Source organism: Corylus avellana, chromosome 8 (assembly GCF_965113065.1).
Source record: "Corylus avellana chromosome 8, dhCorAvel1.hap1.2, whole genome shotgun sequence".
Classification (NCBI taxonomy): Eukaryota; Viridiplantae; Streptophyta; class Magnoliopsida; order Fagales; family Betulaceae; genus Corylus; species Corylus avellana.
The window spans coordinates 19,468,041-19,489,928 of NC_142497.1; the positions used below are offsets into that span (position 1 = coordinate 19,468,041).

At 36.9% G+C, this 21,888-nt stretch overlaps 4 protein-coding genes across 4 annotated transcripts; 3 read left to right on the forward strand and 1 right to left on the reverse strand.

The window, feature by feature from the left end:
* The first annotated feature begins 526 nt into the window (after positions 1-526).
* Positions 527-1,205, forward strand: LOC132164178 (CLAVATA3/ESR (CLE)-related protein 46-like). The gene is made up of 3 exons (XM_059574615.2): positions 527-668; positions 789-856; positions 941-1,205. Exons 1-3 carry the CDS (start codon positions 542-544, stop codon positions 1,016-1,018), a joined length of 273 nt encoding a protein of 90 aa, XP_059430598.1. The 5' UTR covers positions 527-541; the 3' UTR covers positions 1,019-1,205.
* A 456-nt stretch (positions 1,206-1,661) lies between these two features.
* On the reverse strand, positions 1,662-7,473 carry ALB3 (63 kDa inner membrane family protein). The gene is made up of 11 exons (XM_059574958.2): positions 7,059-7,473; positions 6,646-6,756; positions 6,460-6,534; positions 6,271-6,331; positions 5,402-5,475; positions 5,188-5,292; positions 3,874-3,981; positions 3,680-3,783; positions 3,262-3,411; positions 3,046-3,172; positions 1,662-1,903 (listed from the first exon to the last, which is right to left on the reverse strand). The coding sequence occupies exons 1-11, from the start codon at positions 7,380-7,382 to the stop codon at positions 1,805-1,807; spliced, it is 1,338 nt and encodes a 445-aa protein (XP_059430941.2). The 5' UTR covers positions 7,383-7,473; the 3' UTR covers positions 1,662-1,804.
* A 3,528-nt stretch (positions 7,474-11,001) lies between these two features.
* LOC132164176 (heat shock cognate 70 kDa protein 2-like) lies at positions 11,002-13,779 on the forward strand. Its single transcript, XM_088519114.1, has 2 exons — positions 11,002-11,215; positions 11,714-13,779. The coding sequence occupies exons 1-2, from the start codon at positions 11,002-11,004 to the stop codon at positions 13,633-13,635; spliced, it is 2,136 nt and encodes a 711-aa protein (XP_088375240.1). The 3' UTR covers positions 13,636-13,779.
* A 1,012-nt stretch (positions 13,780-14,791) lies between these two features.
* LOC132163220 (heat shock cognate 70 kDa protein 2) lies at positions 14,792-20,516 on the forward strand. Its single transcript, XM_059573426.2, has 2 exons — positions 14,792-15,192; positions 18,205-20,516. The coding sequence occupies exons 1-2, from the start codon at positions 14,979-14,981 to the stop codon at positions 20,136-20,138; spliced, it is 2,148 nt and encodes a 715-aa protein (XP_059429409.2). The 5' UTR covers positions 14,792-14,978; the 3' UTR covers positions 20,139-20,516.
* The last annotated feature ends 1,372 nt before the right edge of the window (positions 20,517-21,888 follow it).

Genomic DNA, 21,888 nt, shown 5'->3' on the forward strand with positions numbered 1-21,888 from the left:
GTAGAAGTGTTAGAGTAAGAATATGTATAGCATTTCTTTTGTTAAAGTATTTATCTCATGAACAAAAAAAAAAAAAAAAAAAAACACAAAAACATAACAAGAGTAGAGGCCTATAATGGGCAATCAGGAGGATGGCGAGTGAAATCGTTTAATGAGAATTTACTGAGTTACAAGTGATTAGTGGGAATTAATCTCAAAGTTGTCTGCATAAACGACAAATTAAGAACAACCAAGACCTTTTATATAATGTCAGGAACTCAAACACTGAAAGAGCGGGTCCCTACATGCCATGCCGACAGCACTCAGAACAAAATAATAAGTCGTTACAAATTTATCATGGATGCAATGATAACAGAGAAAGAAGTCAACCCACAATGAGGAGAAACCAAGATTTCTAATCTTATCAAATCCCCAGCATGCAATGGCATAGGATTCCCAGCCACTTTTAACAAACATTCCCACCTATTTTTTTCTAATTTTGTTATGATTTCTTCATGCTTCTACAAAAACCCCCCCACCATTCACAACCACTAGAAGAACCATGCATCAGCAGCTAATGCGCAGAATGAGAAGACACACTATAATCCATCTTCTTCTCCTAGCATGCCTCCTGCTTGCAGCTTCTCAACAACCTTATTTCTCTGTCAATGTCCAAGCTCTAGAACCAGGTAAGCCACAACCCTTTCTTCCCCCCCGGTTCTGTACGTAAAATAGCTTTGTATCGGTTAAGTTCACGGGTTAGAGGCTAACATTGTATCATTGTATCCTGTCCTTCTATGTTGCCGCAGCTCATTTCAGGCTAAGAAGTGGACACACAAGCTTAAGGTCGCACAATAGAAATGCATTGCCTAGTTGGGTAAGTATAAGGAGTACAGTTTTTTATTTTTTATTTTTTCATAATTATAATTGTTCTTTAAAGAAATACCATTTGAAAAAACAGGTTGAAGAGAAGAAGATTCATAAAAGCCCATCAGGTCCCAACCCTGTGGGGAATCACCGCCCACCGTCTAGACAATGAAAAACAGATGGATGCACATTTTCTGCATATTTTGAGAAAAACAAGATCAGATGTATCCATGTAGTTTGGAAAAGCTGTTCTTTAGGGTTTTGTGCTTGTGTAAAAAAATGGAAATTAGCTGGAGATGTGTACTTTAAAATCCTTTATTAGTGACTAATTGCTAGTGTTTATCCTAGAATAAGATTTAAACTAGGCATAAAATGTCTCCACATAACTTAGTTTTTTTTTTTTTTTTTGGTTTGCAATGTAGTTGAGATGAAAGGGCCGAAGAGGTTCTCATGTTTCACTTTATCAGTGGATCCCCTGTTTGCAAAATGGGTATTTTTCTGAGACATTTTTACAAAAGGCATAGAAAACCCCATAGGCCCAACTCTAAGCCTAAGGTAAGTTGGGACAGACTGATGAAGGAACCCCATGCAGAAAAACCAATAGCCGTCAGAATCAACATAATGTCTACTTAAAAGAAGTATTTCTCCTTTCAATAATCTGTAAGTTTAAATGTTGCTTCACAAGATCTTCCAAGAATGAGAATTGCTGTCATACAGACAGCTTGAGATGATGTGTTACATTTAACAGTAAGGTTTTTGAGGTATCCAATTTCATAAGGAAAATAACTATTCAGAACATGTGAAACAATCGTGGCTAGAACCGAGGAATTTGGGGGACGAATTTTATTTTTAAGATGGAAGAGCCAACGTAAAAATGGCCACTATATTAATCAAAATACAATTTGTTGAGATATACAGGACTCACCATAAACTACAAACATACAGGTATACGGTCACTTTATACAGCACGCTTCCGCTTTGATCGCTTGCTTCTCCTTGGGCGCGGGACCTCTTTGCTAACACCAGAAACATATGCTTCTTCTAAAACCTCATCGCCCTGTCAGAAACTTTGAAGTTAGTTTCTAAAAGGCCAATTTAAAACAAAACCATCAGGCAAAGAAATTTGTTCATAAAATAGAACTAGGCACCCAAATTTCAGATCCTAATTAAGGTGGGGGCTGTCAAGAGTGATAATAATCCTCCATTTCATATAAAAATAAATAAAAAATAAAGTAGTTGCTAAATCTCTTTTAAAATATGTGTCTTCATTTGTTTTTTATTTTTATTTATTTTTTTATTTTTTTATAAGTGTATTATCAAAATGAGCAGAGGGGCGCAACCCACAAGAAGTATAGAGGGTAACCCCTATTGACTAGAAAAAGATTTACATAGCTCTAAGAAATCAGAAAAGGTGGACTCATGTGCCTTCATTTGTTTAGCACTATGTTCACATATGGAGCTAAAGGGGAATCATCCTGCCAAAATGAACTAATCTCACTTTACTTGCTACAAAGTTGTCATTATTTAAAAACATAAGACAAGTATGATCTGCTTTCCACCTAAATGTCTCTGACATATATGCCTACCAACATTATGCTGTATTCCTGTCATTGAATGGTAGGGTGGCAAGAAAATATTATTCCCTACTCCTCAACTGTTTGATGTTAAGCCAAGGTCCAATCAATGTCTTCCCAACAATAGCTGAAATGACAAACCTGAGGCAGTGGAACCACCTACTGCCTCCACACAGTCAAGACAATCTCATGATCATGCTGCCATATGGATTCAATGTCAACTCTGTCAAAGATGACTACCGTGCCTCTTGTTTGCTTCTTTATCATCATCAGTTTTAAGTCACAAAGGACGAATATAAGAAAGAAGTGCTACAGTGGCTCTCAGCACTTTAAATGGCAACAAACAAGATAATTCTAAACCTTCGATTACTTAGTCCTACTAAATGTAATCCTTTTCAAATCAAACCAACCTGATGATTTTCATTTTTTCTTTTTTCTTTTTTATTTTTTATTTTTTATTTTTTCATATATGGAGCTCATTTCTTTTCATTTTTTAATTTTTGGGTAAAAATTATTCACAAAAGGAAAACAAAATAATATAATTTCATTATAAATTGATTTGGGAGGACATGACCAAGGATACTCCAACCGAATGGATGGTTAAAAAGTAAAAGTTGAATTTCACCTTGTCCTTAGTTCCTTCTTCTGAATCATCGTCAGAATCAGATGTGGAAGCCAGAGTCTCAACATCTTCTGCGGGTAGTGCCTTGCTCAATGTTTTCTTCTTTTCTTCTTCTTTTAACTGCCTAAACCTGTTTATTACCATTTTTGTCAGTAAGGCAAATTTTTTTTTTTAAAGAAGCTGATGATAATAGTTCACATTCTGTCATGTAAAACTAACCTCTCACCAGACTGTACTGGCTGAGAAGCAGCTCGTTTTGCACGTCCTGCTGTAATGATTCCACTAGCATTCTCACTCACAACAGGTTTTGCGCCACCTAATTTGCGTAACCATACTTGCTGGGCCGTGCTAAGCACATTGTTTGTGAACCTAAAAGCCACATGGTAAATTATGCATACTCAGCATAGTAGAACAAATCACAAAATTATGGGGCAGAATCAATAGATGCATAAGGTCATTTGGCTACCCCGAAGGGTTAAATTAGTTCAAATACCTATTCTTGTGGACATATAAACTACTCTGGATATATCGAAAGAGATATATCTACGAACCAGTTATCAGCTAAAGAATGTCAATGGTTACAGACAATTCCGAAGGGACAGACAAGGAAAAGTAAAATTGTTAAAGAGAAACCAACCAGTAAATTGATAATCCCGATGGGACAGATAAGGAGAAGTAACCAATCATGAGTGGAAGAAACTTGAAAACAAGAAGTGTATTCTTTTGAGCTGGATCATCAGTCTGCCAAAAGAAGACAATATATCACAGCTTCACAATGCTTAGAAAGAAAAATGAGAAGAGGGATGGTCAGTGAAGAGGCTCATGCTTTACCTGGGGAGGCTTCATGAGCTCCATTGAAAAATACTGCGAAGCAACAAGGAGGACAGGTAAAACAAGGTATGCTGCAGTGTCATTCCAGCCCAAAGGTGGGTGGCCATCCTGCACGAAGAATTCTACATTGTAAAAAGCCATATCAGATGCACAAGCTTGCAGGGAGGAAAGAAAAAACTTGTCCATTAAGTGCCACAATGTAGAAACTACAACCAATGAACTAAAGCAGGTTTGCCTAACTGGCTATTGTAAAGTGTAAATCTAATTATGTAGATCCTTGAAGGTTCACATGGAACATAGCTCATCTGTATCCTAGGACATGCTTACCACCCACAACATGCATCTATCCAACTAAAGGGAGAAGCATGATGGATAAGCAGAAACGTCAACCTACTAAGGCAAACTTGACCTTCCAAACTTCAGAAATGAACCATTATTAGGGGATATTTTTCCTCAAAGCAAGGAGAAAATCAGTTATTGAAAAACATCTTTAAAAAAGATGAGCTTTTACTGAAAAACATCTATTTCCCTATACGTTTTGAAGGTATCTCCTTAGAGCATGTTAGGGATTGCATTGGGAAGTTGAGCTTTTAAAGTCCAAAAGTGATTTTTAGAAAAAGCTTCAATTTAAGCTTTCTTCAAAAGTGCGTTTTGGTCATTCTTAGAGTAAAAAAGTCAAAGTACTTTTGAAATTTTTTACCAAATATACCAGCTTTTTGTTTGGCACAACTTTCTAGGTATTAAAAGTACTTTTTATCCTCCCTAACACAATCCGAAACAGGCTATCAGGTTGTTAGAAACTTCTTCGCTTGCTACATCACATGTTATCATATGAACCAACTGCCACAAGACCGGAAAATTTTCCAAATTTGGACTCCCTAAGATATTCTACGAGCCTTGCTTGCTGTGGGAGACAAACAAGACAGACTTGCAAAAGATTTTTGCGCCAGTCACCAACACCCAATTAACCCAATATCCAATAAATCACCCATCAATAATTACTACAATTTACTTTGGCAGGAGGAGATTAAGGATGGCTTGGAGGGCAGAACAGTGTAACAAACAAGCCACAATACTGAACACATCCTGACTACTAACCAAAACCCTCTGCATCACTAAATGTTGCAGATATCTGCTTCAAATTGAGAGGTCAAGCTAACACTTTCATGATCAATGACTCAAATAAAGCTTCAGTGACAACAAAAGAGTTTAAATTAATAGTTGATGCAAACAAATTAAATCTTTAACATAAATAAAAGAAGCAGCAGAACAATTTTTTTGCTTCACAGCCATGGGAATGTAAAGGGCCATTACCACAAATGGAAAAAGCCAGGAAACTCCAGATCCACTTTGTCGAGCAGCAATTGTAGTTGGGCCAGCCAGAGAGGGAATCCAAAAGAATCCTTCTGTCAACAGTCCCTTAGAGTACAATTTTCACAAAAATTAGCAATGATCAACTTGTGTGAAGGTATGAAATTTGCCCAATAACATCACTTGAAAGATGATGGGATATTAACCACCTAATTACCTCGTTTGCCACATTTGAAAGAGCTTGATATAGCCCTATCCAGACTGGAATAGTAGCCAAAGTTGGGAAACAACCTTTGCAGAAAAATGAATAAGAAATAAATATGCATCAGCTAATCAGGACGATAAGATGTTAAATCACAAATTATTCAAAAAGCTTAAGCCGATAGAAAATTGTGAATTTAATAATTAAATTATATTCTAACACTCTTTTACATATGGATTCAAACTCCTCCTCGATAAGTGAGGCCTAACACGTAAAATTACAGAGACAAGGTTCGATCTCAAAATCTCTATTCTGATACAATGTTAGATCATCAGTCAGTCCAAATGTTTAAGCCTATATAAAATAGTGAATTAATCATTTAATTAATATTCTAACACAAGGCAATGTGTGCATTCAATAGATGCAATATATCTGAGAAGGAGAAGATAACAATAGCAAGACCTTGAAAAAGGGAGAGAGAGAGAGAGAGACATAAAAAAAAAATTAAAAAATTAAAAAATAAACTAAGAACCATGCATAAACAGGCTCTGGGAATGGCGATATACATTTATAGAAAATAAAAGACACCAACTATGTCGCCCAGGACAAATTAAGAATTTTGGACTTTCATCAAGATAAAGATGAAAATGATTCAGCTACTATAACTCATATCCCAACACCAACCACCAAAAAACATATATTTGGGAAACTATAACTCATATTCCAACACCAATCACTACATAAACATATACCAGGGATTACTAATACTAGAATTAATAAACCACCAGCTCCATATAATAAGACAATTTATATACGATGCAAACTATCAACAGCTTGAATTTGAGAATAGAATGCAGTGTTTAAGACATTTATTAAGAAAATACCTGCCAACGGATTAACCCCAGCTTGTTTATATAGCCTTGATGTCTCAAGTTGTATTCTTTCCTTAAAAGAGAAAAACAGGTCAGAGTTATCAGAAAGAACCATACTTACTATTTGGGGGGAAAAATAACACATAAAAGTTAAAATTTGTTGCCCAACTTGAAGATCCATATACAGAGAATGTGTCTCACCTGATTACCAGCATATCTTTGTTGAATGGCTTTAGTCTTTGGTTGAAGGTTCTGCATAGCTAGTGTTGATTCAACCTACATATATTACTGAATGTCACAACCCAATAGTACTAACACTACCAAAATCCAGTACATCATATCATTACAGGCACACTGAAATTTGATGCATTCACAGCAAATACTCACCTGCTGCTTTGTCAAAGGAAATGTGGCAATTTTCACAATAACAGTTAGTAATATAATGGCAAATCCATACGCATACGGCACGTGCACAGCCGCAAGCCCGTCCTTCAATACCTAATAAAATCAAAACCCTTCATTCATTCAAAACCCTACTTATCTGTCTCTAGCAAATTACATATCACAAAAATTAAATCGTTTCGCTCACCATTTCTCGGAAAAAATCACAATTACCAATTCATTTAAGTCATCAATTGTCTCAAAAATTTAAACTAATAAGAAACCATGAATTAAAAAAAAAAAAAAAATGAAAGATTCAATATAGAGTTGAGATATCACTGCTTAGATATCATGTTGACTCACGCAAATCAGCCGCTGCATATTTAATCATTTAATTATTATTCTAACAGTATATTTACCTTAAGAACGACCTCCATGGCGTCAGAAATGAACCCGAACCAACCATTGTTTTTCTGTACTACAGCGTCGGCGGAGCTCGCGGCCGGGTCGGCGGCGACTGCGGCGTCAGCGAGCGTGTAGAGAAGGCCTTCGACTCTGGTGAGTACCGCAGACAAATCGACCGGAGAGTGCAAGGAGTGGACGGGAGGGATGTCATGTAAGCTGAGCTTCACTCTGGTGGTGACGAGCCTGCCACGTTGAGGGAGGGTGCGGAGGCCATGGCGAGAGAGGGACGGGAGGGGCACGCCAATGAACGGTGGGGATGAGATTAGGGTTTTCGCCATGGGTGAAGAGAATGATAGCGAGCTCAGCTTCTCATGAGAGAGCGGTTTGGAGATGAGGAGGCCTTGGCAGTGGAAGGTAGAGAATGAGTTTTTCGAATTATCCGTATTTTCGTAAAATATCAATTTGACTGTTTGAGCCAATCCGCGAATGCCAAGTTAGAAAAATACAGGGATTCTTTAGCCATTTTGTTGAATGTAGAGTGCGTAATGACTGAAATGTCCCTGAAATGTTCGTTGGTGGAGCGATCATGAGTCGCTCACTGGTGGCTGATGTGGCCTATCTCGTTCGTTATTTAATTATTACGTTTAGCCTTTAAAAATAAGGGAAAAATATAAAAAAGTCTTTTAAATTATCAGCCGTTTTCGATTTAACTCCTTAATATTTTAAAAGTGATAAAGTAGTCTCTAAACTAACAAACTATTGCATTTTGGCTATTCTGTTAGTCAAAACTGTCAGTTTGGACGGAAACTGTAAAACGACGTCGTTTTGTTGGGGCTACTTTATCACTTTCTGAACATTAAGGGGCTAAAATGAAAATGGCTGATAGTTTAGGGGGCTTTTTTTTATATTTTTTCCATTTTTTTTATTATTATTTTTTTTTATAAAAGGGCATTATAGTAACTTACCCATAACAAAACGACTTCGTTTTGCAGTTTTCGTCCAAACTGATGGTTTTGACTAACAGAGTGGTCAAAATGCAATAATTTGGTAGTTTGGGGGGCTACTTTATCATTTTTGGAACATTAAGGGGCTAAATCGAAAACGGCTGGTAGTTTAAGAGCTTTTTTATATTTTTCCCTAAAAATAAAGGAAAATGTTAGGCTTTTCAAATATTTTATAATTTTTTTTTTATGACTTTTGAGTGGTGTTAAAATTAATTTTTTAGGTTAACGTGTCTTAATCACATGTTAACACATTTTATATATATATATATATATATATATAATAGTTGATTTATAAGATGAGATAAGAAAAATATTAACACATACTTTCAAAATGATGAACCGAGACTTTGTGAAATTGGACAGATCTGATGGAATGAACACGTCGTTGAAGATTTCATACATTTTGGATCCAAATTTACCAAAACTTCAAGAAGTTGAGCTAGATAAAAGCAGAATGTAAGAAACGTGAAGGAGATGAAGTCATACATTTTGGATCCAAATTTACCATAACTTCAAGAAGTCGAGACAGATAAAAGGCAGAATGTAAGAAACGTGAAGGAGATGAAGTGGTCCGTAGAGGACACATTTTGAACACACTTAGATTATTGTATGGAAATCACAATAATGGAGCTAGCTTCATGCATGAAGTACCCCCACAAAAGTCACTAATTTCACGTAGAATGGAGAAAAGAAAGAAAGAAAATAAAATAAAAGAAGGAACAAACTATGAATTATATTTACACTTTTCGCCTTTATGTTTAGATTACTCCTTTATACTTGGATAAGAAATGAACCGGAGAGGATCCAGTTGATGGCTAGGATTTCTCCTTAGAGATTCTAAGGCCATCAACCCGCCACGTGGTATATTAAAAAAATAAGATTATTTTATCATTTTACTTTTAAAAATAAATAAAAAACAAAATAATTAAAAATTAAAAACAAATATAAAAAAATAGAAGGGTGGCTGGCCACCCCATGTTAGCTACAAGGGGTGGCCGGCCACCACATTTTGGGGCATGGGGGTGGCCGAAGCCACCCCCATGGCCCTTGGGGGTGGTCCGGCCACCCCCAAGGGCCAAATCAAATTTTTTGATTTTTTTGATTTGGCCTTTGGGGGTGGTCCGACCACCCCCAAGGGCCATGGAGGTGGCTTCGGCCACCCCCAACCGGCCCACGGGGGTGGCCGACGCCACCCCTAAAGGCCCTTGGGGGTGGATCGGCCACCCCTAAGGGCCATGGGGGTGGCTTCGCCCACCCCCAACCGGCCCATGGGGATGGCTTCGGCCACCCCCAAAGGCCCTTGGGGGTGGCCGATCCACCCCCAAGGGCCACTGCTTGGCCTTTGGGGGTGGCCGAAGCCACCCCATGGCCGTTGGGGGTAGTCCGTCCACCCCCAAAGGCCAAATCAAAAAAATACAAAAAATTTGATTTGGCCCTTGGGGGTGGCCGGACCACCCCCAAGGGCCATGGGGGTGGCTTCGGCCACCCCCAACCGGCCCACGAGGGTGGCGATGCCACCCCCATGCCCCAAAATGTGGTGGCCGGCCACCCCCTGTGGCGAACATGGGGTGGCCAGCCACCCTTTTTTTTTTTTTTTTTAAATTTTTTTTTTAAATTTATTTTTAAAAGCAAAATGATAAAATAATATATTTTTTTAATATGCCACGTGGCGGGTTGATGGCCTTAAGATCTCTAAGGAGAGATCCTAGCCATCAACTGGATCCTCTCCAGTTCATTTTGAACTGGAGAGGATCCTTGTCCTTTATACTTTTGTTTTAGGGATAAATGCATACTTGGTTGTTGTGGTTGGCTTTAATTAAAAATAACTTTATGTGGTATAAAAAATAATTTATAGGTCCCTGTAGTTGGCCTAAATTATAAATCATTCTTTGTGGTATCAAATAATAATTTTTAGGTCCTCAAAGTATGCCAAAATAACAATTTACTCAATGCAATCAACAAAATTTGTCACTTTACCATGTCATACACAATAAAAACGCGACATGTTATTATTAATTTATGACTTTCAAAAATGATAATTAGAAATTTTCACATCATTTACTACACCAGTTAAGATTACATATCAGTCCTCACTCCACGTCATACGGTTACAACAAATTAACATAATATCTTAAATCCCCAAAATTTTACCCCGTGCGTAACCTCCTCCCATCATCTTCACCTTCGTCAGCCGCTTCACAAAATGTGACGGTCAGAATTTGTTAAGTTACTTAACGGAAATTGATTTTAAGAAATAAACTGTTATTTTGACCTACCTGAAGACCTACAAATTAATTTTTATACCACAATGAGTGATTTATAATTTAGGTAAACTATATGAACTTATAAATTATTTGTTATACCATTAAGAGTGATTTATAATTTAGGCCAACCACATTGATCAATTTTACATTTATCCCTTTGTTTTATTTTGACATAAACTTTAATTAAGGTGATTACATGTAATCACAATAATTGTACAAATTAGTCAACCAATTTAAATAAAAGGTACATAGTCTCAAGTTGTGACTTAGTTAATTTAAATGAATACGATTGACTTCAGTTTATAGAATAGATTTACATAAGCATATTATACAGAATTTTTTACTTAGGATTCCAGAGAGTCACTCTTTCACATGGACATTCCAATGAAAAAAATTTATAATAGAATTTTTTTTTTTTGGTTAAAATATTAATTAAAATTAATTTATTATGGACAGCCAAGCAACCATTGCAATTTGCAACTCACGTAATCAGACAAACAAGCTGACTTGCGAACTTGCTCGGCAGTTGTTTATAGTTAAAATAAGTTGTTCTTATCATTTCATTTCTGTCTGAACTTGGTACAAAATGCAGAGAGCTATAGCTAACTCTTGTGATCTTTCTCTTTAAAAATCCGAGAGATTTCTTCGTTGTTCTTCATTTTCTTTTTTTCCTGACAATTTTGTTAGCTATGGCTGGGGAAGACCAGGGTCCGGCGATTGGGATTGATTTGGGAACATGCTACTCCTGCGTGGCAGTTTGGAAACATAATCGGGTGGAGATCATACCCAATGAACTGGAGAATCGGAAAACACCTTCTTATGTAGCTTTCAATGAAACTCACCGTTTGATTGGTCATGCGGCCATGGACCGGGTAGCCATGAATCCTACCAACACTGTTTTTGGTGAGTTCCTGGTTCTCTGCTACCGTTAAAGAGTTTTACATTAAAAAATTTGGTAGTTTGTTTTATGCATATATGGGTTCTGTTATTGCGGCGGAAGGAGAGAAAATTTGGAATTTTTTCTTAAAATGGTGTTTTGTTTTCTTTCATGATAATAATTTAGTTGGTGATCATGTTCAAATAATCTTGTTTATCACTTTACAAAGGATACCAACAATACATTATTTGACGTTAAAATTAGTCTCAGCAGCTGGTTTGAATTTCGGACATATTTATGATACTCTGTTTTGAACTTGGACTTCATCAACTGGTGCACTTTCAAAAGCTACTGCATTTGCTGCAGTGGCTGGAGATATCTTAAACAAAAAAAGTTATCTGTTTTTGCTTTCCAATGGGTTCAAAACAATTTAATGTGACAAAATGTAATTATTGTGAAGCTAAGAATGTTTAATGTAATGACTTGTTTACATGTTGATGTTTATGTCGGTGCATGGTATGAAGACTCTAAACGTTTGATTGGAAGGCGATTCGATGATGCCTCAGTGCAACATGACATGAAATTGTGGCCATTCAAGGTGATTGCTGACCCTGATAATGGGAGGCCCATTATTTTCGTTACCTACAAGTACGAGGAAAAGCAGTTTCTGGCTGAAGAAATCTCTTCAATGATTCTCATAAAGATGAAAGAGATTGCAGAGGCTCATTGTAGTTCAAAGATAAAAAATGCTGTTATCTCTGTTCCTGCTCGTTTCAATCACTCACAACGTCAAGCCACAATGGATGCTGGAGTCATTGCGGGCCTAAATGTGATGCGCATTATCAATGAGCCAACTGCTGCTGCTATTGCATATTGGCTTGACAAGGAGTATGGTACTGGTGAGAAGAATGTGCTCATCTTTGATCTTGGTGGCGGAACGTTGGATGTCTCACTTCTCACCATTGAAGAGGGTATATTTGAAGTGAAAGCTACAGCTGGTGATACCCACTTGGGAGGTGAAGATTTTGACCGTAGAATGGTGAAGCATTTCGTTCAAGAGTTCAACACAAAGCATAAGAAGAATATTACTGGTGTTAAGGCTCTTAGGAAGTTGTCGACTGCTTCTGAAAGGGCTAAGAGGATTCTGTCATCTATTACTCAAGCGCCGATCGAGATTGATTCTTTGTACGAGGGTATTGACTTCTACTCAAACATCACTCGAGCCAGGTTTGAGGAGCTTAACATGGACTTGTTCTCGAAGTGTATAGAGCTTGTTGAGAAGTGTTTGTGGGATGCTAAGATGGATAAGAACAGTGTCCATGATGTGGTTCTGGTTGGAGGGTCTACCAGGATCCCCAAGGTTCAGGAATTGTTGCAGAACTTCTTCGGTGGGAAGGAGCTCTGCAAAAGGATTAACCCTGATGAGGCTGTTGCCTTTGGTGCTGCTGTTCAGGCTGCAATCCTTAGCGGTGAGGGAAATGACAAGGTTAATGGCTTGTTGTTGCTGGATGTCACTCCTCTTTCGCTTGGTTTGGAGACTGCTGGAGATGTCATGAATGTGTTGATTCCGAGAAACACCTGCATTCCCACCAGGAAGGAGCAGGTGTTCTCGACCCAACGCGATAACCAGTCTGTTGTGCTGATTCAGGTGTATGAGGGTGAACGTGGAAGAACCTGTTACAACAACTTGCTGGGCAAGTTTGAGTTATCTGGCATTCCTCTTGCTCCTGAGGGAGTTCCTCAAATCCATGTGAGCTTTGACATTGATGCCAACGGTTTTTTGAATGTCTCTGCCGAGGATAAAGCCACTGGAAATAAGAATAGAATTACAATCACCAATACGGGCTGGCTCTCCAATGAAGAGATCAAGAAGTTAGTGCAGGAGGCTAAGAAGTACAAGGCTGACGATGAGGAGCATAACATGAAGGTGGAGAAAAAGAATGCACTAGAGAAGTATGCCTACAACATGAGGAAAACAATTAAAGATGAGAAGTTTTCAGCCAAGGTCACATCTGCTAACAGGAAGAAGATTGAAGATGCAATTGAGAAGGCTATTGATTGGGTCGAAGGGAACCAACTTGCTGAGGCAGATGAATTTGAATTCCAGATGAGAGAGCTGGAGAGCATATGCAAACGGTTCATTAAAAACCAGGCAGAGGAGGTTGATCAGCAGTGCATGGCCGTCCCCGAGGATAGGGAGCATGGGAAGAAGGTTGAGGCAAAGAAAGTATTGGAAAATTGTGCTTACTACATGAGGTACAGAATCAGAGAAGTGAAAAATGCTTTGGCAAAGACTGAAGATGCAATTGAGCAGACCATCCAGTGGCTTGAAAGGAACCAGCTTGTGGAGGCACATGAGTTTGAGAATAGGACAAAGGAGCTGGAGGGTATTTGTTACCCTTTCATGGCCAAGATGTACCAAGGAGCTAGTAGTGATAAGAGTTGATAGATTTAGCGTCTTGTTGTATTATGGGTGTCCTTGGGTTGGGTGTTTTTAACTTTTATCTCGTTGGATTTGGCTTAGGTGCTAATCAGATATGTAAATCTTCCCCTTGTAGTAATCAGATTATCCATGAGAGGTATCAACCGATTGGCCAATATCTTGGTAATGCATTTATAAACCACATTGCAACAAGAAATAGGCCTAAAATCCCCATTGCAGTTGGATTGATCTTCTTAGGAACCAGTGTGATAATTGTAGCATTTACTTCCCTTAGCAGCTTCCCCGACAAGAAGAACAACTGTACAGCTGCTACGACATCCTTTCCCACACCTGACCATGCAGATTTAAGTAAATAAGAGGCATAACCATCAGGCCCAGGAGCTTTGCTATCCTTCATACCAAATAAAGTAGTCTTCTTAATTTTCTTATCTGAAACCTCATCCAAAACTGTAGCCAGCTCAACTGTAATATACTTCTTAACAAGCTGACTTACTCTAGCAGCTTTAGAAACATCAAAATTCATCTGACTTGTTCCCAAAAGCTGCTTATAAAAGTCTACTGCCACCTCCTTCACCTTCTGGCCATTTCCATCCTATAAATGAGTAATGGCACCCTACGGAAAATAGGAGTTATTTTGGTCCCCTGAATTGCAGCCACTGATTTCGAGCGTTTTGCTTGAAAAAAGCTTCCTCAGCCTTAACAATTGACGCATACTCACGTAAGCTCTCTCTCTCTTTAACGACAATCTATTTTCTCAAACTATCAGGACAATTTATTCTTTAAATTACCAAAACAATGATAATGTATCTCTAATTTTAACAAAATGACAAAATTATCCTTACTAAAATAAAAACAAAAATGTTAAAATTTAATTTTTTTTCTTCAAATTTTTAAAGGTATTTTTGTTTTATTGAAAATTATATAGAGGTAATTTCGTTATTTTGCTAGCATTGGAGGGACATTGTCATTGTTTCGATAATTTAGTGAGTAAATTGTCGCAATTGATAATTCGAGAGATAGATTATCATTAGAATATTAGTTTGATGTTAGTTTGAAGTGGTTAAGTAAACTTTATCTTACGTTAAATTACACTTTAGGTTTTTAAAAATCTAACTTTTCGAAATCTTAATTCCAAACAGACCAGGATAGTACGAAAAAGTAGAAAAGGAATGGTGGCCTGAAGACTTGCGAGCTAAGCCCGAAAAAGTAGAAAAGCATGTCGGCATCTCCAAAATCGATCGGAACATACTACAAAGACAACTTCTCAGTGATCTTTCTCTTAAAAAGTCCAAGAGATTTCTTGGGTGTTCTTTATTATCTTTTCTTTTTGTCAATTCTTGTAAGCTATGGCTGGGAAAGGCCAGGGTCCGGCGATTGGGATCGATTTGGGAACATGCTACTCCTGCGTGGCAGTTTGGAAACATAATCGGGTGGAGATCATACCCAATGATCTTTGGAACCGGAAAACACCATCTTTTGTTGCTTTCAAAGAGACTCACCGTTTGATCGGCCAGGCGGCGATGGACCAGGTAGCCATGAATCCTACCAACACTGTTTTTGGTGAGTTCCTACTTCTCTGATACCGCTACCAGTTTACATTTTTGAGTTTTACATTCAAAACCTTGCTTATTTGTTTTATGTATAATAGCCCATAATTTGCGCTATATGTGCATGATTCCTCTTGGTTAAAAAAGTTGTCTATCATGCCCATCGCAATAAAAAGAAATACTAAAGGTTATATACTAGTACATTCTGAATAATATAGTGACACAATCACAAAGAAGGTCAAATCATAGAAAATTAGTTTAATCCATATATATTAAAACATGTAAAATATTACCACATGTGTAGTTTAAAATGAAAAGAAGTGCAAAGAAAAAACAAAATAGCAAGAGAAAAAAAAACCCTGGATTTTGATTACTAAAGCATTACTAAAAAAACAATTAATAGGAATTTTTGATATTGTTGTGTCACTTGTGTGATACCTATTATATTTTAATACAATCTCTTTAGTGTTTTGAAAGAGTTTTTGTTCCTTATCCACAACAATCAAATAAATTTTTGCCTTCATTTTACTTTTAAAAACAGAAGAAAAAAAAAATCCAAAAAAATGTCTAAACAACCGAGTAAATGACACAAACGAAAAAAATAAAAAATAAAAAATCCTATAAAACATTCAAATGAATTAAAACGTAAGACCCTTAATTTTAGTTTAATCCATATAAATTAAAACATGTTAAAATCTGTATTCTCATAGGTGTAGTTTAACATGAAAAGAAGTACAAGGAAAAAAAAAACATGTAAGAAGAAAACCTGGATTTTGATTATCAAAGCACTAATAGAAAATTAGTAGGAATTTTATATATTGTTGATATGATACCTATTATATTTCCATACAAATAAAACTCATATAACTCTGAACATTTGAAAAAGCTCACAAAAAAAAAAAAAAAAAAAAAAGATTCAAATGAATAACACCTCAACCAAAAATTTCACAAACAAAATATATATAAACATATTCAAATATCAACCCAAACCTAGATTCAAATCGGTGTCTAGTACAAAGAAATTTTCTCGAGAAAACAAACATAAAGATAATTAATTCACAGTTGCGAAAAATTTACATATAACAACACAAAGATACATCGAAGCAACAAAATTTTGGATTAAATAAAAACTCTAGACTGGATGAATGTCCAAGTCAACAGGCAATTGTTGCATCCCATCATGAATATCTCATATAGGGGTGTACAAGCGGGGGGTTATTAACCGTTAATAACCGCTAAATAATCGCCTAAAACCGCTAACTAGATAATCGGATAACCAGATAACCGCCTAGGCCGATTGCGGTACCGGTTATAGGCGTTTAGAAAACTGGTTAATAATCGGGTAACTGGGTAACTGGATTTTTTTATTATAATATATATATTACTTTAAAACCATAGGTCTGTAGGCATAAATGATAAATCCATTGTCATCAACATCCACTTTTGAATTTGTAATGTTGTTTTATGTATTGGATGTTTAATGTTTTTTATGGCAGCCTTGTAGAGGAAATTGGTTATGATTGATTTTGGATTTGTAATTGTTTTGAATTATGAATTAACATATATAATTCTTGGATTAAATTTGCGATATGAGATATGAGATAAAACACAAATAAATAATGGCCTTAATACTTTAGTAGTTTGAATTAACAATATATTATCAAAATTGAACATTGTTTCTCCTTTGAATTAACAAAATTGAAGTTTTATATTCAAGAAAAAAAAATGATGAAATTATTTATGAAAACTGGTTAATAACCAGTCTTCAATAACTGCATAACCGCCGGTTGCAGTTGCGGTTTTTCAAAATGAAATAACCGCCTAAACCGGTTGCGGTTGCGGTTATGATGAAATAACTGCTACCACAACCGGTTGGCGGTTGTACACCCCTAAGATTCTCATACCTTACATCACAGGTGGGTGTCACATATTTCCCTCTTTGCTTTCCATCACGAATAAATCCTGTAGCCGCTCATCCAAATCAGGAGTGCACTCCAAAAGTGCGTATATTGTTTGGAAGTCAGGGGGCAGCAGTGTGCCGAAAAAAAAAAAAAAAAAAAAAGAGAGAGAGAGAGAAAACTTGGGAGTAGACCCTCAACTGATTCGATAAACTTTGTGTAACATGTAAACCGTCAACATCTACAGGCAAGGGCTTTGCGAACGTTGTTGGTGCAGCCACGGGTGATCGGCAAGTCAGGAGCAAACTTGCGAGTAGAATTTCCTGAGGCTTTAATATAGAGAGAGAGAGAGAGAGAGAGAGATGGTATATGATTTAGGAAATTTTTAGTAATCAAAACGGACATTGTCGGTGGAAAGACCTAAAAGAATTGAGAGATAGAGGTAATCAAAACACGGTTTCACTTGACTCAGGTTAAACACCGGTCCAATCACTAAAAATTATGGATTAAGTACACGTGTCGCAATTTCAAGTCACCTTTAAGAGAGATTTGACTATATATATATATATATATTGGTCTATGACATTATTTATTGTGGAAGGAGAGAAAATTTAGATTTTTTCATTTCTTTTTTTGGTTTCCTTCATGATAATGAAGAGGAAAATTGTTTAAGTCGTTGGTGTGAGACTCAAGGAAAATGCTAACTTACTAGCCGTTAGGGCATGTAACAACCTTGGTTCCATTGGTGATTGTTTATGAAGACACTAATGGGCGCAAAATTCTACATAAATTGCTTACTTACTAGGTAAAACTGAACTTTATAAGTAATTTTAGGAAAGCTCCAAATTGACAAATTATTTTGGAGGTGATAGCGCAAATATGATTAGCACTTTTCCAGGGTCATTAGACTCATTACATTGGGGTCCTTCTTTTGCTTTGGCAAATCCCTAATTAAGTAGCATCAAAATTAACCTTTTTTTGGCTTTCTAACGAGTTCAAAACAAATTAAGGTAACAAAATGTACTTATTGTGAAGCTAAGAATGTTTAATGTAATGACTTGTTTACATGTTGATGTACTGACTTGTTTACATGTTGATGTACATGTCTGTGGTATGATTCTATGAAGACTGTAAACGTTTGATTGGAAGGCGATACAATGATGCCTCAGTGCAAAGTGACATGCAATTCTGGCCATTCAAGGTGATTGCTGACCCTGATAATGGGAGACCCATTATTGTCGTTACCTACAAGAACAAGGAAAAGCAGTTTCTGGCTGAAGAAATCTCTTCAATGATTCTCATAAAGATGAAAGAGATTGCAGAGGCTTATTGTGGTTCAAAGATCAAGAATGCTGTTATCTCTGTTCCTGCTTGTTTCAATAACTCGCAACGTCAAGCCACAATGGATGCTGGTGTCATTGCGGGCCTAAATGTGATGCGCATTATCAATGAGCCAAGTGCTGCTGCTTTTGCATATGGGCTTGACAAGGAGTATGGTACTGGTGAGAAGAATGTGCTCATCTTTGATCTTGGTGGCGGAACGTTCGATGTCTCACTTCTCACCATTGAAGACGGTATATTTGAAGTGAAAGCTACAGCTGGTGATACACACTTGGGAGGTGAAGATTTTGATAACAGGATGGTGAACCATTTCGTTAAGGAATTCAAGAGGAAGCACGAGAAGGATATCAGTGGAAACCCCAGGGCTCTGAGGAGGTTGAGGACTGCTTGCGAGAGGGCTAAAAGAACTCTCTCATCTACTGCTCAAACCACCATTGAAATTGATTCTCTGTATGAGGGTATTGATTTCTACTTGACAATTACCCGAGCAAGATTCGAGGAGCTTAACATGGACTTATTCAGAAAGTGTATGGAGCCTGTGGAGAAGTGTTTGAGGGATGCTAAGATGGACAAGAGCAGCGTCGATGAAGTGGTTCTTGTTGGTGGGTCTACTAGGATCCCCAAGGTCCAGCAATTGTTGCAGGACTTCTTCAATGGAAAGGAGCTTTGCAAGAGCATTAACCCTGATGAGGCGGTTGCCTATGGTGCTGCTGTTCAGGCTGCAATCATTAGCTGTGAGGATAATGAGAAGGTGCAGCACTTGTTGTTGCTGGATGTCACTCCTCTTTCGCTTGGTTTGGAGACTGCCGGAGGTGTCATGACTGTTTTGATTCCAAGGAGCACCACCATTCCCACTAAGAAGGAGCAGGTGTTCTCCACCTACTCCGATAACCAGCCTAGCGTGCTGATCCAGGTGTACGAGGGTGAACGGACCAGAACCCGTGATAACAACCTTCTCGGCAAGTTCGAGCTCTCTGGCATTCCTCCTGCACCTGTGGGAGTTCCTCAAATCCATGTGTGGTTTGGCATTGAGGCCAACGGTATTTTGAATGTCTCTGCTGTGGATAAAACCACTGGAAATGAGAACAAAATTACAATCACCAATACGGGCAATACGGGCAGGCTTTCTGAGGAAGAGATCGAGAAGTTTGTGCAGGAGGCTAAGAAGTACATGGCTGAGGACGAGGAGTATAACATGAAGGGCGAGAAAAAGAATAAACTGGAGAACTACGCTTACAACATGAGGAACTCATTTAAAGATGTGAAGTTTTCAGCCAAGCTCCCATCTGCTAACAGGAAGAAGATTGAAGATGCAATTGAGCAGGCTATTAATTGGCTCGAACTGAACCAACTTGCTACGGCAGATGACTTTGAATTCCACATGAGCGAGCTGGAGAGCATCTGCAAACCGTTCATTATGAACCAGGTAGAGGAGACTGATCAGCAGCACGTGGCAATCCCCGAGGATAGGGAGCATGAGAAGAAGGTTGAGGCAAAGAAAGTACTGGAAAATTGTGCTTACTACATGAGGCACAGAATGAGGGTGGTGAAGAATGCTCTGGCAAAGACTGAAGATGCAATTGAGCAGACTATCCAGTGGCTTGAAATGAGCCAGCTTGTAGAGGCACATGAGTTTGAGAGTAGGACGAAGGAGCTGGAGGGTATTTGTTACCCTTTAATTGCCAAGTTTTACCAAGGAGCTAGTAGTGATAAGAGTTGATAGATTTACAGATGGCCTATAAAAGTCTCCATCTGTAAATTTGTTTCTAACTTACTAAGAATGTTGCTGTAATCTAGTTTTGGTTTGTGGGTATTATAGGGTAAAGATTTGCATATAATTCTATTGCAAACGTAGCAATGTGTGAGAATATAATTCTTGAGTAAATATGTTTTCCCTCTTGTCAATCTGTCGAGGGTTGTAGTTTCATTCATAGAATACAACAGATAGAATTTTTTTTTTCTTTATTTTTCTAGAGTTTTGCTTAGAATCTTGACTAATATTATTTAGCGTATGAGGGTATGACTTGCAGAAACCGGAAGTTGATCTTTTGTGATGTCCAAGATTGGATACGAGCGTTCAATGTAAGTAATCACCCATGAAACAACCATAAATGTTTTGTCATTTAACCGGACTATTTTCTATAAACCGTGCATTTTGAGAATCATGTTTGTTATAAGATTATGTTTTGAACCAAACTCTACAAATGATGTTTTACAACTGCCTTTATATTCGCTACTTATCTGTGAATTAAATTATGTTTCTCAACTGAAAATATTGTAGTGTATAAATGTGCAGAATTTTGACCCTATGGCTCAGAGATGATAGATTTGAGTCTGTTTGAGATTACGTTTGAAAAATTAAGCTTTTGGGCAAAACTTCATTTTTAAGCTTTTGCCAAAAGCGCGTTTTAACAATTTTTAGGCTTTTTGAACACTTATAAGCGCCTTTAATTTTTTTATCAAACAAGTACTTTTTTCTTCAAACGAACTTTTTTAGTACTAAAAGTATTTTTAGGCCTATCAAACGCAATCCTAAACAGGCCTTAGGCTGCCTAGCTTGGATTCCACTGGCCAAAATGACTGGCTCAACCATTAAATTATCATATGATTTATATGGTGACATAACACGCCAGTAAATTATTGGGGTAAACATGGACTTAATATTTTTCGAGTAATGCTATATTTATTTTAACTTTTTTACACAATTTTTTCACACTTATAGACAACTTTTAAAACTACAATTGGATTAAAATCTAATAAAGATCAATCTTATATTCAATGATGATTTTAAAAGCTACGTATGTGTGTGAAAAAATCGTGTATAGAAGTGAGAGTATTTGTAGCATTATTCATATTTTTTATACATAGAATATTAACACACTATAGGTAAAAAGAAAATTAAACAAAAATTTCGTATTGTAATTGATTTATGTTGCACCTTTCTTTTTCTCACGTAATCACATTCATGAGGAGAGAAATTATAATGTAGAAATATGGTTACCAAAAATAATATTAAAATTCGATCTATGTCATCTCCTCAATAAATTATAATTCCAGCAATTTTAGTACTTCTTACAAAACTAATTATGAAATTCATCGAAATTTTCAAAAAGAATTAAGAGAATACCTTCCATCGAATGTGGTGCAAAACACTCCCATTTGCAGCCTCCAATAAAAATTTGACATTTGGCCTTGTTTGGCAAAGGCCTTCCAAACTATTTTATTTTTATTTTTTTAACTTCTTAACATTCTTACTTTTTATATCACATTAATTACTTTTTTATTACTATTCAAATTAATAGCTATAGGGTAGTTTGGTCACCCCTGACTAGTCATAAGAGTGACTCGAGCCACCTTAATTTTTTTTAATTATTATTTATTATTTATTATTATTATTATTATTATTTTTTTATAATTGTAAGTAATGTTGTTGAAGCGTATGAGATAATTGTCATATTGTGATTGAACTT

Bases quoted from the DNA above. Each gene is read 5' to 3' on its own strand.
- LOC132164178 (XM_059574615.2), top strand. From the start codon at position 542: ATGCATCAGCAGCTAATGCGCAGAATGAGAAGACACACTATAATCCAT. The intron at 669-788 runs GTAAGCCACAAC...ATGTTGCCGCAG, and splicing joins TGTCCAAGCTCTAGAACCAG to CTCATTTCAGGCTAAGAAGT. The intron at 857-940 runs GTAAGTATAAGG...TTGAAAAAACAG, and splicing joins GAAATGCATTGCCTAGTTGG to GTTGAAGAGAAGAAGATTCA.
- ALB3 (XM_059574958.2), bottom strand. From the start codon at position 7,382: ATGGCGAAAACCCTAATCTCATCCCCACCGTTCATTGGCGTGCCCCTC. The intron at 6,757-7,058 runs GTAAATATACTG...TGATTTTATTAG, and splicing joins CCATGGAGGTCGTTCTTAAG to GTATTGAAGGACGGGCTTGC. The intron at 3,173-3,261 runs GTTAGTTTTACA...GGTAATAAACAG, and splicing joins CCAGTACAGTCTGGTGAGAG to GTTTAGGCAGTTAAAAGAAG.
- LOC132164176 (XM_088519114.1), top strand. From the start codon at position 11,002: ATGGCTGGGGAAGACCAGGGTCCGGCGATTGGGATTGATTTGGGAACA. The intron at 11,216-11,713 runs GTGAGTTCCTGG...CATGGTATGAAG, and splicing joins TCCTACCAACACTGTTTTTG to ACTCTAAACGTTTGATTGGA.
- LOC132163220 (XM_059573426.2), top strand. From the start codon at position 14,979: ATGGCTGGGAAAGGCCAGGGTCCGGCGATTGGGATCGATTTGGGAACA. The intron at 15,193-18,204 runs GTGAGTTCCTAC...GATTCTATGAAG, and splicing joins TCCTACCAACACTGTTTTTG to ACTGTAAACGTTTGATTGGA.